Source organism: Malus domestica, chromosome 15 (assembly GCF_042453785.1).
Source record: "Malus domestica chromosome 15, GDT2T_hap1".
In the NCBI taxonomy this organism is placed as follows: domain Eukaryota; kingdom Viridiplantae; phylum Streptophyta; class Magnoliopsida; order Rosales; family Rosaceae; genus Malus; species Malus domestica.
In genome coordinates, this window is record NC_091675.1 from 42,145,051 (window position 1) to 42,157,918 (window position 12,868).

Below are 12,868 nucleotides of genomic sequence, written 5' to 3' on the forward strand. Positions count from 1 at the left end.
AGTGTTAAGTCTAACAATTAGTTATTTATATAAATTAAGGGTAGTTATGTCTATTTAAGTGAGATTTTGAATATATATGAAAGTTTTTATAAAAACTGATATTTTTGAAATTAAGGGTTAATTTTTTGTTATATTTGATAAATTCCCGATGATAAAAGTATTACAGCTCGTTTGGTAGTACTTTTAGATAATTAAAAGCTCTTATGAGAAAATTTGGTAGAAAAATAGTTTGTAGATATGCGCTTCTTTTAGGAATTACTTCTAGAAAGTCTTTGGATTTGGATTTGGTTTGGTTTCGGCTCAGTCTAATTGGTTTTGTTTGGTTTGGAGAAGAGAGAAGATAGGAAGAGTGGAAGAGAATAAGAGGCGGACAGCAAGACTAGAGGAAGAGGTGAAGAGAGGAGAATGAGATAGAGAAAGAAGGCAACTCAAAATGAAGGGTAATGCTAATGAGACTAAATTTGTAGACAAAATTTTGTAAACTAAATGATATGGAAGCTTATGATTGGATTATTATTTAAGCATTGATAAACATGCTTATTTCTATTGGTGACACATTATTTTATTTACAAATTTTATCTACAAATTTAATTTTCCTAGCATTACCCCAAAATGAACGACAAACTTGCATCCACGTTACTTTATGGGTGTACTTTAGTTTTGCTCATGTGCGAATAACATACTTTAATGATATGACTTTTAAAATTCGGATTCATCTTAAATTATCAATTAAAGATCGTTCATGTAGAAATTCAATCAAATATGTGTTTACAACAAATTGACAACTATCATAACAATTCCATTCTTATGATGGAGCATTCATTAGTTTGACACATATAAATGATGATCGTCAAAGTGATTGATATTCTACGTAGACATCACTTAAATGATGATTAAGAAACAAAGAAGCTCCAATATTAAGTTTTAAACATCATGACAAATGGCTGGACAAGAAAGAGCAAACCGAGCAACTATAGTTGAATGTGTATCGTCAAAAAGTAAAAATAATGTGAGTTTGATTTGTTGAGTTTTAGAATTGTCACAAGATAAGAAATTGATGTTTTTAAAATTTTTAGCTCAATTTAGTCTTATACGCATGTATAGTGATGCAAATTTCCACTCACAAATGACAAGTTCAACTCAAATAAATAAAATACTCAACTCTAATCTTAGTAGACACCATATTACTTAACTCAAACCCTCTATCTCTTCCAATATCACCATATAAATTTGTCTGTCCATACAATTGTCACAAATAAGATTTGGAGAGGGTTCTCATTCAATTAATTAAATCTCAATCGCTGAAACGAGTTGGAGAGTAAGCGATTATGGAGAAATTTTTAATTATGACGGGAATACGAGTGATATATTATATGTTTTTATGTAAATAATAAGAAATTTTATTTTTTAAGTTATTAATATTTTATCACACATTTCTTATCATTTATATAATGACACATGATTTATCGCCTTTGTGCGACCACACTGAAAAATCTCTCACGATTATGAGCCTTCGTGTTGCATATCTGACTTCTTTGGACGTTCAATACGTGCCACCTAAAACTAATAAAAAACAGAAAAACATTGAAAAAAATCTGAGCCGACAGTGGCAGCCCGTTGCCCAAGATTAGATTGCGGGCAAAAGATGCAACCTCCAATCAATCAGACAGACAATCAGTCAAACATTACTAAAGTTGTCCTACCAACAATCTAAGCCTCCCAATTGACGAAATTAATCCAGTGCAATCCGCCATGAGCAGCAAGCAACTACCTTTAACTACGACGAACAACCCTCCAAAATATCTCCTCCTCTGCCCCTTTATCATGGACTTAGTGTAGAGAGAGAGAGAGAGAGAGAGAGAGAGAGAGAGAGAGAGAGAGTAGAAACAGAGTATGATGAGCAGGACAACGAGATGTCCGAAAGAGGACAAGGCCGGGCCTTTCTTCTTGGCCACTCTGGTGCTCTGGTTCGTCTCCGTTCTGTTCGAAATACTCTTCCACCGGCGCTCGGAGCTGCTCGCCGTTGTTGCCGGCTGCTTCTTTTACCAATTCGCCAACTGGGTTGTCCGCAGTTTCGTCTCCCGTGACCCTCTCTTCGTCAACACCTCCGTTTCGCTCCTCCACTCCTCCATAACCTCCGCTTCAGGTCTCTCTCTCTCTCTCTATAACTTTCGCTTTTTGAAATTTTTTTCCGGGTTGTGTTAGCTTCTTTGTCCGAAACACTCTGCGGAAGTGATAGGTTAGACAAAGTAATGGAATCTTTGTACTGAAATTAACGTTTGAATTCTGAACTTTGTTAGCTAAAAACTCAGTTAATTAGTAGAAGGTGGGAAAGTGATGATATGAAGATATCTTTTAGTTATTTGCAGAGCCACGGAGGAGAATTGGTTAGTTTAGGATGTCGGATTTAAGGTTTTCTATGTGCCTAGGTTTCTCTTATCTTATGATTGAGGCTGGTTTGGAAGCCATTGTTTCTTTGATTAGATTGGATATGTTGGGGGTCTCTGAGCACAGAGAGACTTTGCTACAACCCCGAGATGCCACTATGGCGTCCTGGTCCCTCGGACCGATGGCATTGTATCATTGGCCCGAACGCCATGGTGACATTCCCGAGTGTAGAGAAGTTCTTCTCCTGAGCACGAAATGTTATGCATAAAAGGGTAATACTTGTCAAAGTAGAATTGTATATTATGGATTCTTAACTGCGATGTTATAGCTTTTTGGGCAATGGACGAAGCAGGTGGCTGCATATAGGATATAGATCAGAACTTGCAATAGCTAATTTGAAAAACGTTTGAGTTCAAGTTCCGAAATCAAGGTACTTAGCCTTCGACATTCATAACCAACTAAATTTTCAAGTCCCCTACAAAACATTTCCAACGAACCCGTTTTTTAACTTCTTTCTGTAACTAGCTTGAGCGGATCTTTCTTCAATCCTGTTATATTTGATGTTAAGTTAAATTTGTCTGTTTTTGCAGTGGTATTCATTTTGGTTAATCGGTGGTTTGAAAATGGCTCGGTTGGAATGTTTGAGCATGCGGAGTTGGTTGGACGTACTTGGCCATGGGCATACCCAGCTTTGTGCTTCTCATGCGGTTACTTTGCATATGATCAGTGGGATATGCTGCAGTATGGGTTATATAGCGGTTGGATCCCTTCCATCTTGATGCATCATCTGGTTCTCCTAATTTGTTTTACTCTTGCTTTGTATCGGAATGTCACCATCAATTACCTTATTCTCACTCTCATTTGTGAGGTATGTTGAACTATCTTCTTCAAAGCTTTCTTTTCCTTAGGCTTTCCTTGGCTTCTTCAGATAATATTTCTCAAGTGTAAAGAAAATTCATCCTTTAGTGTAAACTGGTGCGATGGCAAGTGCCTTCGCCCATGAGCGGTAGGTCTCAGGTTCGAGACTTGGGAGCAGCCTCTCCATAAATGGGGGTAAGGCTAGCCGACATTTACCTCTCCCAGACCCTGCGTAAAGCGGGAGCCTTGTGCACTGGGTACGACATTTTTTAGTGTAAACTGGTCGGTTGAACTGTGAGCCAGTTGGACCCAGACACGACGACTTGAACCCATCGGTGCAGTAGAGATTCTACAGATTTTCACCCAAGCTTTCAAACCCTGTTGTTAAACATAAAGTCCATTATTACTAAGCCTCGCATCGCTGTGATCATTTCATAAACATATTGCATAGCAGTAGAAGATGTCAACGTTAAGAATCTGAAATCTTATAGGGATTTAGACTCATAAAGTGAAACCTACATGAAACTGATTCTGATATTTATATTTCTTTCGACAGCTGCACTCTATCTTTCTGCATGTGAGGAAAGTGCGGCGGATGGCAGGCATTCGTGACGCTACAAGCAAAATTGTAAAAGTTGAGTGGGTTCTTAATTGGGTCACCTTCACTCTAGCAAGGACGGCACCTCACATTCTCATCACAGCCAAGCTCTTCTGCGATGCTCCCAAATTCGGAAAGGGTATAGAGCTGCCACTTGCGCTGTTTGGAATGTTCGGAATGAACTTTCTGAATGCTTCTCTTGGCATTGATCTCTTCCATGCTTTCAAGAGAGAGAGGAATCCTCAGCATGCTAATGCTCACCATGAATGACAAGGCCAAAAAGATCAAGAGTTGCAAGTAATTTTGGTTTCTGTTGTTTTATTTAATTGATTTTGCACATGAAATCGTCGTCGTTGATAGAAATGAGTTGTTCTTTGAGAAATTAACAATGTAAATTATGTGAGCATATGAAAAGTATGGTTCGTTTCCGTGGAAATTTTAAAAAAAAATTTCAAATTCAAAATGCTAGGGAGATTAAATTTTGAAAACTAAATGACATGGAAGTTGGTGATTGGTTTATTACTTAAGCGTTGATAAACGTGTTCATTCCTATTGATGACACATCATTAGTTTGCAAATTTAGTCTTTTTAGTATTTCTCTTTCAAATTATTTAGTTTATTTGGTTGATCTTAGATGAAAAAAATGAAAAGAAAGGAATTGTTCCATTTAGTTTTATTTTATTTTCCAAATTATAGTTTATTTGGTTGTTCTTAGATGAAAAAAATGAAAAAAAAAAAAAAAGAATTCAGGAACAAATAAAAAAGAGGTCCTACCGGGAGTCGAACCCAGGTCGCTGGATTCAAAGTCCAGAGTGCTAACCACTACACCATAGAACCCTTTTTTATTAATAAGAACATCAGGTATAATATGCCTATAAACCAGAATAATAAAATAATAACATTTTAGAGACTAATCATTCATTTGTCGATTAAACAGTCTCTAATAACATTTTAGAGACTAATCATGCTAGCAGTGTAGTTCGGAAGCAGATCCTCGCCGGATCTAGATGTCCAGAGCCTAATGTCCAAATAATTATGTTCTTTAAAATTTAATCATACGGCCAAAACCAGATAATTTACTGAAATTTTTTTTAAACCTACAATGGTTTGTTACCGTAAGATCAAACTTAAGCCAGGATTATTTGATTGTGGGGCTGCGGACGTCTAGATCCGGAGAGGATCTGCTTCTGTGTAGTTCAATCGACAATTGTTGATCATGCTACGTGCTTAACATTAAGATGAATAAATAATTTAAAACTAATTTAGCATATATTTTTATTACATATCGACAAGTGTTCAACAGGGGCGGTGGCGCAGTTGGCTAGCGCGTAGGTCTCATAGCTTCTGAGTGATCCTGAGGTCGAGAGTTCGAGCCTCTCTCGCCCCATTAACTTTTTATTTTTTCACAATTTTTTTACAATTTTTTTTTGGGGTAAAATTTCTTTCCTTTTACTCTTGTTTACTTACCACCCCTGTAGGACTTTTCATTGTCTAGCTGTGTTAAGAGCAAAGTAGCTGTGGTAATCTTCAACTTTTCGTCATCGACGGCGACGACTCGGGTGTCCAGAATTAATTAATTTCTTTTCGCATAATCTCACAACTTAATATGCCCAAAAAAGGATAGAAAAACCATAAAATTCCAAATTACACAAACAAGAAGAAAAAGCATTTAAATTTTAAACTCCAAGGAGATTTAGAGTTTGATCAATCAAATGAATTAATTAATACAAACCCCGGAAACCAATGACGTTTCTCGTTCTCTACTGAAGAATTAATCTCGCCTAAATTTCTAGTCGTATCCCACCCTTGGTTCGGGAGAAGAACTTTGCGAACCCATTTCGGTTCTTTTCAGAGCTGACATGAGTGGACAACACAGTGGATGAGGTTGACGAAGATGAAGATGGTGGGGAGTTGTCCTCATTTCTACTCCTGTTCACTGATGGACCAGAACTCTCATCGGCTGGTTTTGACACAGAATCTCTTTTAGGTGAATCTGTTACATTGGAATGCAACTTCCAAATTTCATCAGCTTTAGGAACCTGCGGCGCAACAGCAGTGAACCCTGGGAGGCTTCCGGAGTCTATCAGAAAATCTTCTAGCGTCGCTAGAGATTTGAGTTGATTTCCAAGAGACGCTATTGTCTTCTGGCAATCGGCAAGCTTTCCAGCTGCTACAGCAAGGTCTTCCTGGTAAACAAGTCGCCATAACATTAAATTTTAGGACGGCACATTAACTAGCTTTTACTTGATAAATGGTTTGAATAATGAATAACTTGGCATCTTATGTAGATAATTTAAGTACTTGATCACCAACCTGCTTTCTCTTCAATTCACCATTCGAGCAAGCAGTTTTTCGAAACTTGACTTCTTTTTTTCTTGATAGCCCCTCCTCTAAATCTTGACATTTGACCGCAATTTCTGCAGACAAAGCCCTCTCCCTTTGAACCTCTGCTTCCAAAGAATCAACCTTAGCAGACATGGTCCTCGCCTCTGCTTCCATGCTAACGAGCTGAGACTCAATACTCTGCCTTGATTCTTTTGCAATACTTAGCTCCTTTTGTAACTCCTCTAACTTCATTTCTGCTTCTTTAAGCTGAAATTCTGCTGCCACATAACATTCTTGACTTTTGGATAAAGCAGTTTTTAGTTCAGCTTTCTCTACAACCAAATTTTCTCTCTCGACTTCCATCCTTTCTAACATGTCCTCTAATTCGGCTGCCCGATGACTCATAGCTTCAAGTTCAGCATTCTCTACCTCTAACCTTTCTTTCTCTACTTGCAACTTTTCTAACTTGTCCTCAAGTTTGGCTGTCCGATGGCTCATGGCTTCAAGTTCAGCTCTCAAGGCACGTTCTTCATTATTGGTTTGATTAACTATGGCTTCTGATTCCAGACAACTAGTTCCATTCTCAGTCTGTGGCAACGAAGCAAGTCGTTCCATCTCAAGAAAATCGTCCATGAGATCAATATCAATGGAAGGAGCAGGCAAATTTCTGTTTACAGCCTTTTCGTTATTGAGTTGATCAAGCTCAGCAACCAGAGCCGAAGCCCAAGAGTCAGAGAAAGTCAGGTCACGCTTGTTTGCCTCAGAGCCATTCATTTTTTGAGAATCTATCTCCATCATGTTTAGCCGCTCTCCACTGTCCGATTGACTATCCATGCAAGACTCCACATAAATTGAAGAAGCAGCACTGGACTTGTGATCATTGACAACAGGTGTTTTGCTACCCAAAGCTTTTAGCCTCCGGCACTCAGCTTCAAGCTTTGCAACCTTCTTTATACTCTCTAAATGTTGCTTACTGGCTGTTTCAGCTGCTTGAGCACTCAAGTCCCTCTCAATCGTCATGATTTCCAACTCCTCTGCTTGAGACAGTAGCTGATGCTTCAGGGCCGAGTTTTCTTTTTTTAAAGATTGCAACCTATGAGAAAGACGAGGATCGACAAAAGCAGAAGCTTCAGATCTATTCGCTTCTGCATTTCTCTGGAGCTCAACAATCTGACTTTCAAGCTTCAATTTGGTGGACTCCCAGTCACAGGTTTTCTTCAGCACAGCTTCCTGTACGGTTTGTTCCTGCTCCTCTCTGGCTTGTCTAAGCTGTCTAACGCATTCCTTGAGGGCCCCATCAAGATGGCTTACCCGATCTTCCAGAGCCGAGTTTTGCTGAATTGTAGCTTCAAGTTCTGACTTAAAAACAGCGGCCTCATTTTCAGCCTTTTCCCAGCCTATAATGACATGAAACACAAGAATGGTTTAAGATAGAAAAAGATGACAATTTTATAAAATCATTTAGAAAATAAAAAATATAGATCATGGTTGAGATTTGGCTAAACTTATCCTATAGACTTCTCCATTTCACATGTTCTATATAATTTGTAAAGAATATTAGTACAAATCCATTGCCGGTAGGAATTTCGGAAATCTTTAAATCTCATCCTAATCATTAAATAGATAAAACTATCCGTGTAAAAAAGTAAAAAAGAAATTAGCAGTACTAATATGTTATATGACTATTACCTGCAACAGCTTCTTCAGCAACTTTGGCATGCTGCTTCACCAAGTCTTCTTTGGCACTAACATTCACAAGAGCAGCTGATAATCTCTCTGCTAGACTCTTCAGACTATCATTAACATCGTCAGCACTGGATGCAGCTTTTGATGTGACTTCAGGTGATTGAGCATCATGATTCGGAGATGCCTTTAGTGCCTCCTGTTAGAATGACGCCATAAGATATTTAACCATAGTTAAACATGCATAAAATCATAGTTCGGATTGCACGAACAACAAAACTCACCTAATTGGGAGCCTTGTAAATGCACCAAAAGGTTTATCTTAACAACAGGAAAGAAAATAATACAGAACACTAAGAAAACTTAAAATCTTATAATTGGTTAAATCAAAGTCACTGCTATTAGTTTGTATACACGCACAGCCACATTAAAAGCTACGATTCATCTTCCTTTGGAGCCTGCAAGGTGTCCTCCAATGGTAGGAATTATTCAGCTTTTAACCACCATAGGAGGGGTCAGTCTAGGTAATAAATCCAAAAGTAGGACCCATAAATTATAAACTACACTCTCTATTCTCCAATATGATGCCTCAAATCTAGTCAACCAGACCAAAAGTTCGGTTTTTTTAATTCCGTACTCGAGATAACAATTTCAATAACTTTCTAGCAAACTTGATAACTACCACACACCCTGTGTACTCAACCCAGCCTGTTTGGGTTTCACAGTTCATTATTCAGCCAAACTTCACTTCTATGCCGTTGTTAAAAAACAAAGGGAATTTCAAGAGTAACAAAATTTTACACATGTGATAAAACTCATTTGGCGTCAAGTATCTGCCACTTAAGCTAAGGCATGGCATCCATACCATATCAAGGCAAGGAAGACGACAAAAAAGCAGGAGGGAGGAAGCATATAGGTCATAAGCCTTTCTATGAGACCAACTAGCTAGATATATAAGGGTATCTCAAACAGGGAATGCAACCTAATTGTTTGGTTACACAGGCAGACATCTACTCCTGCAGGGCTACAAAGAATACGAGACGCAAATTTCAAATCAGAATAGCCAAATCTATCTTATATTTGTTTACAACACACGGTCATGGAAGGCAATTGATTAGCATACGTGCATATTACTATGTTCTGGAAATATGTTTCAAAAACGAGAAAAAAAGCTGTAGGAAGGGAAAGCAATCAGCATGGGGATGAGAAACGGTAGTTACATGACATTATTTCTCTCCTCACATCATTGAGTCAATCCATATCACAAAGAAATGGACAGAAAACTTCCACTGTAAATGCAACCTTCAACTTTTGAAGGAAAGCGAGGCTTTATGTGGAATATGGGTGCCTTAATGGCTACATCTTTGGGAATAGCAAAATAATTTCAAAATTTTCATGAACACATGCACATAAAGAAAATTTACCGGAATCCAAATAAAGTGGACAGGGAGGCAAGCAGTTTATGTAAAATTGAGGACAATTTAGGTTAATTACTGAGTTAAATTCCATGAGAGCAAATGTATGCAAGCTTTCCAGAATTAAAATTGAACTCAAATTTTGTGTGACTCAGGGTTCAGCTACCTACCTGTTCATCGGAGTACCTCTCGGAGTGTGAAGATACTGAACCTGAACTGTCAGTTTCTCCAGAACTCTTCTCAGAAGACTTCTTCTTCCACAACCACTTGCGCTCCATCTGCGGTTCGATTCTTCAACTCCCCAACTAGCACATCACAATGTGTTCAGCTACAACACGGAATTACAATTTTACAGAAAGTCATCAGAAACCCACCTCGAATCCTCTTCAAAGTTGCACGAAACAGAAGATGAAAGCCTTAAATAGTTAGCCAACAATGAAATCCTTCAGAGATTGTTGCCGCACAACTATAACTCCAACTAATACAGCAAAGCCCTTCAAATTCAGGAAGCAATATTCTTTCCACCAAATCTAAAGCATTTAAGCTAAAAAAGAAAGACTTCGCTTATCGCATTCTCTCACCTTTGCTTCAAATCCACTCCAAAAAACATCTAACCCAAAATATTATCACACTATATAAGAATCAAAACAAAATGGATCTGCAGACTCGCTCGCTCTGAAGACTCAACGATTTGCAGCTCCAGCAGCATCACATCCAACTCAATCAATTGCTTCTGAAATAGTGATAAAACCATGACAATGTGCAATCACTAAAGACCCAATTCCTGAAATCACAAAACAAGAACAACCCAATTCTCGAAATCACAAAACAAGAACAACCCAATTGATAAATTGATGAATTTTTGCAGAATACCCAGTTTCAGAAGCCAAAATTGCATGAATGGAACAGTGCTTGCATCAGCAAACAAAGGGAAGAAAAAAAACCAAAATATCCAACACAAAAGCTCCAATTTAAGAGCAACCCAGAAACTCAAATTCAAAAAATTATCAAAAATTTTAAAGTACTAAAATTCAACTTAGAAAGAATAAAAGGAGTAAGACCCAGATTAAATTACCTTTGACTGGAGAACACAACAAGCTCAACAGTTAGATGGAAGCCAGCCAGCCAGCCAGTAGTAACAAGTAAATGTAAAGATTCAAACTTCAAACTGAAGATTTTACAGGCCAGCAATAACAATCATGAACAGTAATAAATAAACAAAAAAGCCTGCAAAAATCTCTGCAGAATGTCAGATGACAACCGAAAGCAGAAGCAGCAGAGATAATGTGGGATGGGTTGGGTTTCTATTTCTTGTTTTCTACTTTTACCATTTTTGGTACTCTCAGAATTATATATTAAACAAGTGAAGAGCATGTGCTTCTTTGTGGATATCAAGCTCCGAGAAGATCGAGAGAGAAGATAGTGATTGAGCTGCAGAAACAGAAACCTCAAAATTCCACTTTTTTCTTTCTTTCTATTCAAATTTTGAAAGGGTAATTTTGTTCAACATTTATTTATTATTTATGGTTGGACTTTGAAATCGAGCTGTCCCTTATTCCCGCTCATAATGGCGATTGATTGTTTGCTTACCAGCAAGTTTTTATTTTCTTCATGATCGGTTTAGCTAAAAATGAGGACAAAGTGGATTTGCCACAGCAGTCCATCATTTTAAGAATCAGGAAGATTCATAGAGGTATTTTAGTTTCCTTTGATCATCGTCGTACGATTTACTAATAAAAGAAATCGAACAAAAAACGTGTCATGTGAAATATGAGTCTGAAATTCGTCCCTAACTACTAATTTACTATGTGATGATTAGTTTAGATGAATTAGTTAGAATAATGTGTTTCATGTTCAGCTCAAAATTTGAATTCCTCACCTATAGGCCATAGCTAAGATTAATTTAGTTTAATAATTCTATTATTTGACAATTTTTATTTTATATTTTTTTCGAAATTATTTTTGAATGGCAATTAACAGTTTGTTTTTTGTTTTTGGTTTCAAAATTCCTATGTTGTAGAGATGATGGGTCCTAATTTTCTTGTCCCCTCTTGGATTTTCAAAGCTCTTCTTTATTGCCTTTGTATTGGTCGGTGGGCCATAGGCATAGTGAAGGAATCTTTCTAGCATGAAGCCGCGCCTTGACTTCGACTTAGTTTGGGAGTGAGGTGCTTAAAAAAAAAGCACCCATGAAAAAAAGCTGTGAGAATTTTAGGTGTTTGGTAAACTGAAAAAAAATAGCTTATTTTGGAAGCTGCTGTGAGAATAAGCTGAAATCAAAGGAAAAAGCTGAAGCTGCTATTTGCAGCTTTGGAAAACTGGTTTTTTTTCAAAGCACACAGAGCTACAGTGCTTCTTTAATGAAAAGACCTACTATTAGACTGTTTTTTTTTCCAAAAGCACTTTTACAAAAAAGTTTACCAAACACTCTGCTGATTTATTTCACAGCCGCTTATTCTCACAGCACATCCGCTTATTCTCACAGCAGCTTTTTTTCAAAGCACAGCAATACCAAACCAGCCCTTCGACATCTTCTTCTCAGCTGATTTCATGATCCAATAGTGGACAAAGCTTCTGGGGAATTTTATTTTTGAGAAATGATTTTTTTTTCCGGAAAATGTGCAAACTAAAAAAACAATAGGTGTCTTTTACATTTTCTTTTCTTTCTATTTAATGCAGTAGCTGCACTATGAAAATTCTTGGGTGTTGTTCACCAAAAAAAAAATTATTTTAGGTATTTTTTCTTACAGATTCTATTAAAAATTCAGTTTTTTATGATTTGAAAAGAAAAAAACAGATTTCGGAAATTTTTTTTTTATTTATATATTTTTGCATCAAATAATTATTTAAAAAAATGAAAGTTAATCATAAACCATCCACTAATGTTGGGGGGGGGGTGGTGTGTTTGTTACTTTTTCTGAAGCGGGGGAGTGTTTGTTAATTTTTCTGAAGCTTTTACATTTTAAAATTCATTAAAAATTTAAAATGTGTTGAATTAAACTCTTTTTAGTTTAATGTAATTTTTAAATTTATTGAAAGACAATTTATGGTATTTTGAATGTTTCATTAATTTACGAAGCTCCCTTTATATGTAGAGATAAAAGCTAAATTTCACTTTTCGTGGTTTCAATTTTCTCAATTTTAGTCCTAGTTGTTTTAAAAATGATTCAATTCAAGGACACGTCACATTTTCATTCATTTAGTTAATTGAAGTGCCACTCACATGAATCGGCATTTCAATAATTTTAGGACAAGTCAAGACACTTTTGAGATTTTGTGATAATTTTGCTACTTAAAATACTGAATAATTCACTTAAAGAGTGTAAAAATTGTTGTAATAGTTGTTATTATTATTATTATTATTATTATTATTATTATTTTGGGTGTCCAAAGAGTAGTTTAATTGGTATAGTAAATTTAGGATTTAGAGATATCTACACCATCGAATTTGAGACACGTAAAATGTTTGCAGTTGTACAAATTGATCCACCTCTTTTAGAGAGGATATTACAAGTTCTTACTTCTTGTTGCTTCCCTAATACTCAACAAGGAAAGAATGCTAATTAGAACGCCGTCAGGTAGCTTACTAATCCATGTTAGA

The 12,868-nt window shown here is 36.7% G+C and overlaps 2 protein-coding genes and 2 non-coding genes across 11 annotated transcripts; 2 read left to right on the top strand and 2 right to left on the bottom strand.

The window, feature by feature from the left end:
* Positions 1 to 1,597: 1,597 nt before the first annotated feature.
* LOC103401839 (uncharacterized) lies at positions 1,598 to 4,280 on the top strand. The gene is made up of 3 exons (XM_008340551.4): positions 1,598 to 2,146; positions 2,979 to 3,256; positions 3,803 to 4,280. The coding sequence occupies exons 1-3, from the start codon at positions 1,894 to 1,896 to the stop codon at positions 4,112 to 4,114; spliced, it is 843 nt and encodes a 280-aa protein (XP_008338773.2). The 5' UTR covers positions 1,598 to 1,893; the 3' UTR covers positions 4,115 to 4,280.
* Positions 4,281 to 4,609: 329 nt separating this feature from the next.
* On the bottom strand, positions 4,610 to 4,681 carry TRNAQ-UUG (transfer RNA glutamine (anticodon UUG)). The gene has a single exon. It is a non-coding gene; the product is annotated as a tRNA-Gln (tRNA).
* A 465-nt stretch (positions 4,682 to 5,146) lies between these two features.
* Positions 5,147 to 5,231, top strand: TRNAM-CAU (transfer RNA methionine (anticodon CAU)). The gene is given in 2 exon segments: positions 5,147 to 5,184; positions 5,196 to 5,231. It is a non-coding gene; the product is annotated as a tRNA-Met (tRNA).
* A 220-nt stretch (positions 5,232 to 5,451) lies between these two features.
* On the bottom strand, positions 5,452 to 11,002 carry LOC103425238 (filament-like plant protein). Of its 8 annotated transcripts, none has more exons than XM_070813664.1 (7): positions 10,343 to 10,937; positions 9,849 to 10,000; positions 9,642 to 9,745; positions 9,438 to 9,572; positions 7,859 to 8,051; positions 6,158 to 7,566; positions 5,452 to 6,030 (listed from the first exon to the last, which is right to left on the bottom strand). In XM_070813664.1, exons 4-7 carry the CDS (start codon positions 9,543 to 9,545, stop codon positions 5,626 to 5,628), a joined length of 2,115 nt encoding a protein of 704 aa, XP_070669765.1. In that variant the 5' UTR covers positions 9,546 to 9,572; positions 9,642 to 9,745; positions 9,849 to 10,000; positions 10,343 to 10,937; the 3' UTR covers positions 5,452 to 5,625. The 8 variants fall into 8 exon arrangements, with proteins under 8 accessions (XP_070669765.1, XP_028949996.2, XP_028949991.2 ...); XM_029094163.2 differs by having other exon boundaries at positions 9,849 to 10,051; positions 10,343 to 10,902; XM_029094158.2 differs by lacking the exon at positions 9,642 to 9,745 and having other exon boundaries at positions 9,438 to 9,595; positions 9,849 to 10,051; positions 10,343 to 11,002.
* Positions 11,003 to 12,868: the final 1,866 nt, after the last annotated feature.

Bases quoted from the DNA above. Each gene is read 5' to 3' on its own strand.
- LOC103425238 (XM_029094158.2), bottom strand. From the start codon at position 9,545: ATGGAGCGCAAGTGGTTGTGGAAGAAGAAGTCTTCTGAGAAGAGTTCT. The intron at 8,052-9,437 runs GTAGGTAGCTGA...TCATTCTAACAG, and splicing joins AGAGGTACTCCGATGAACAG to GAGGCACTAAAGGCATCTCC. The intron at 7,567-7,858 runs GTAATAGTCATA...ATGTCATTATAG, and splicing joins TGCTGAAGAAGCTGTTGCAG to GCTGGGAAAAGGCTGAAAAT.
- LOC103401839 (XM_008340551.4), top strand. From the start codon at position 1,894: ATGATGAGCAGGACAACGAGATGTCCGAAAGAGGACAAGGCCGGGCCT. The intron at 2,147-2,978 runs GTCTCTCTCTCT...CTGTTTTTGCAG, and splicing joins CTCCATAACCTCCGCTTCAG to TGGTATTCATTTTGGTTAAT. The intron at 3,257-3,802 runs GTATGTTGAACT...TTCTTTCGACAG, and splicing joins TTCTCACTCTCATTTGTGAG to CTGCACTCTATCTTTCTGCA.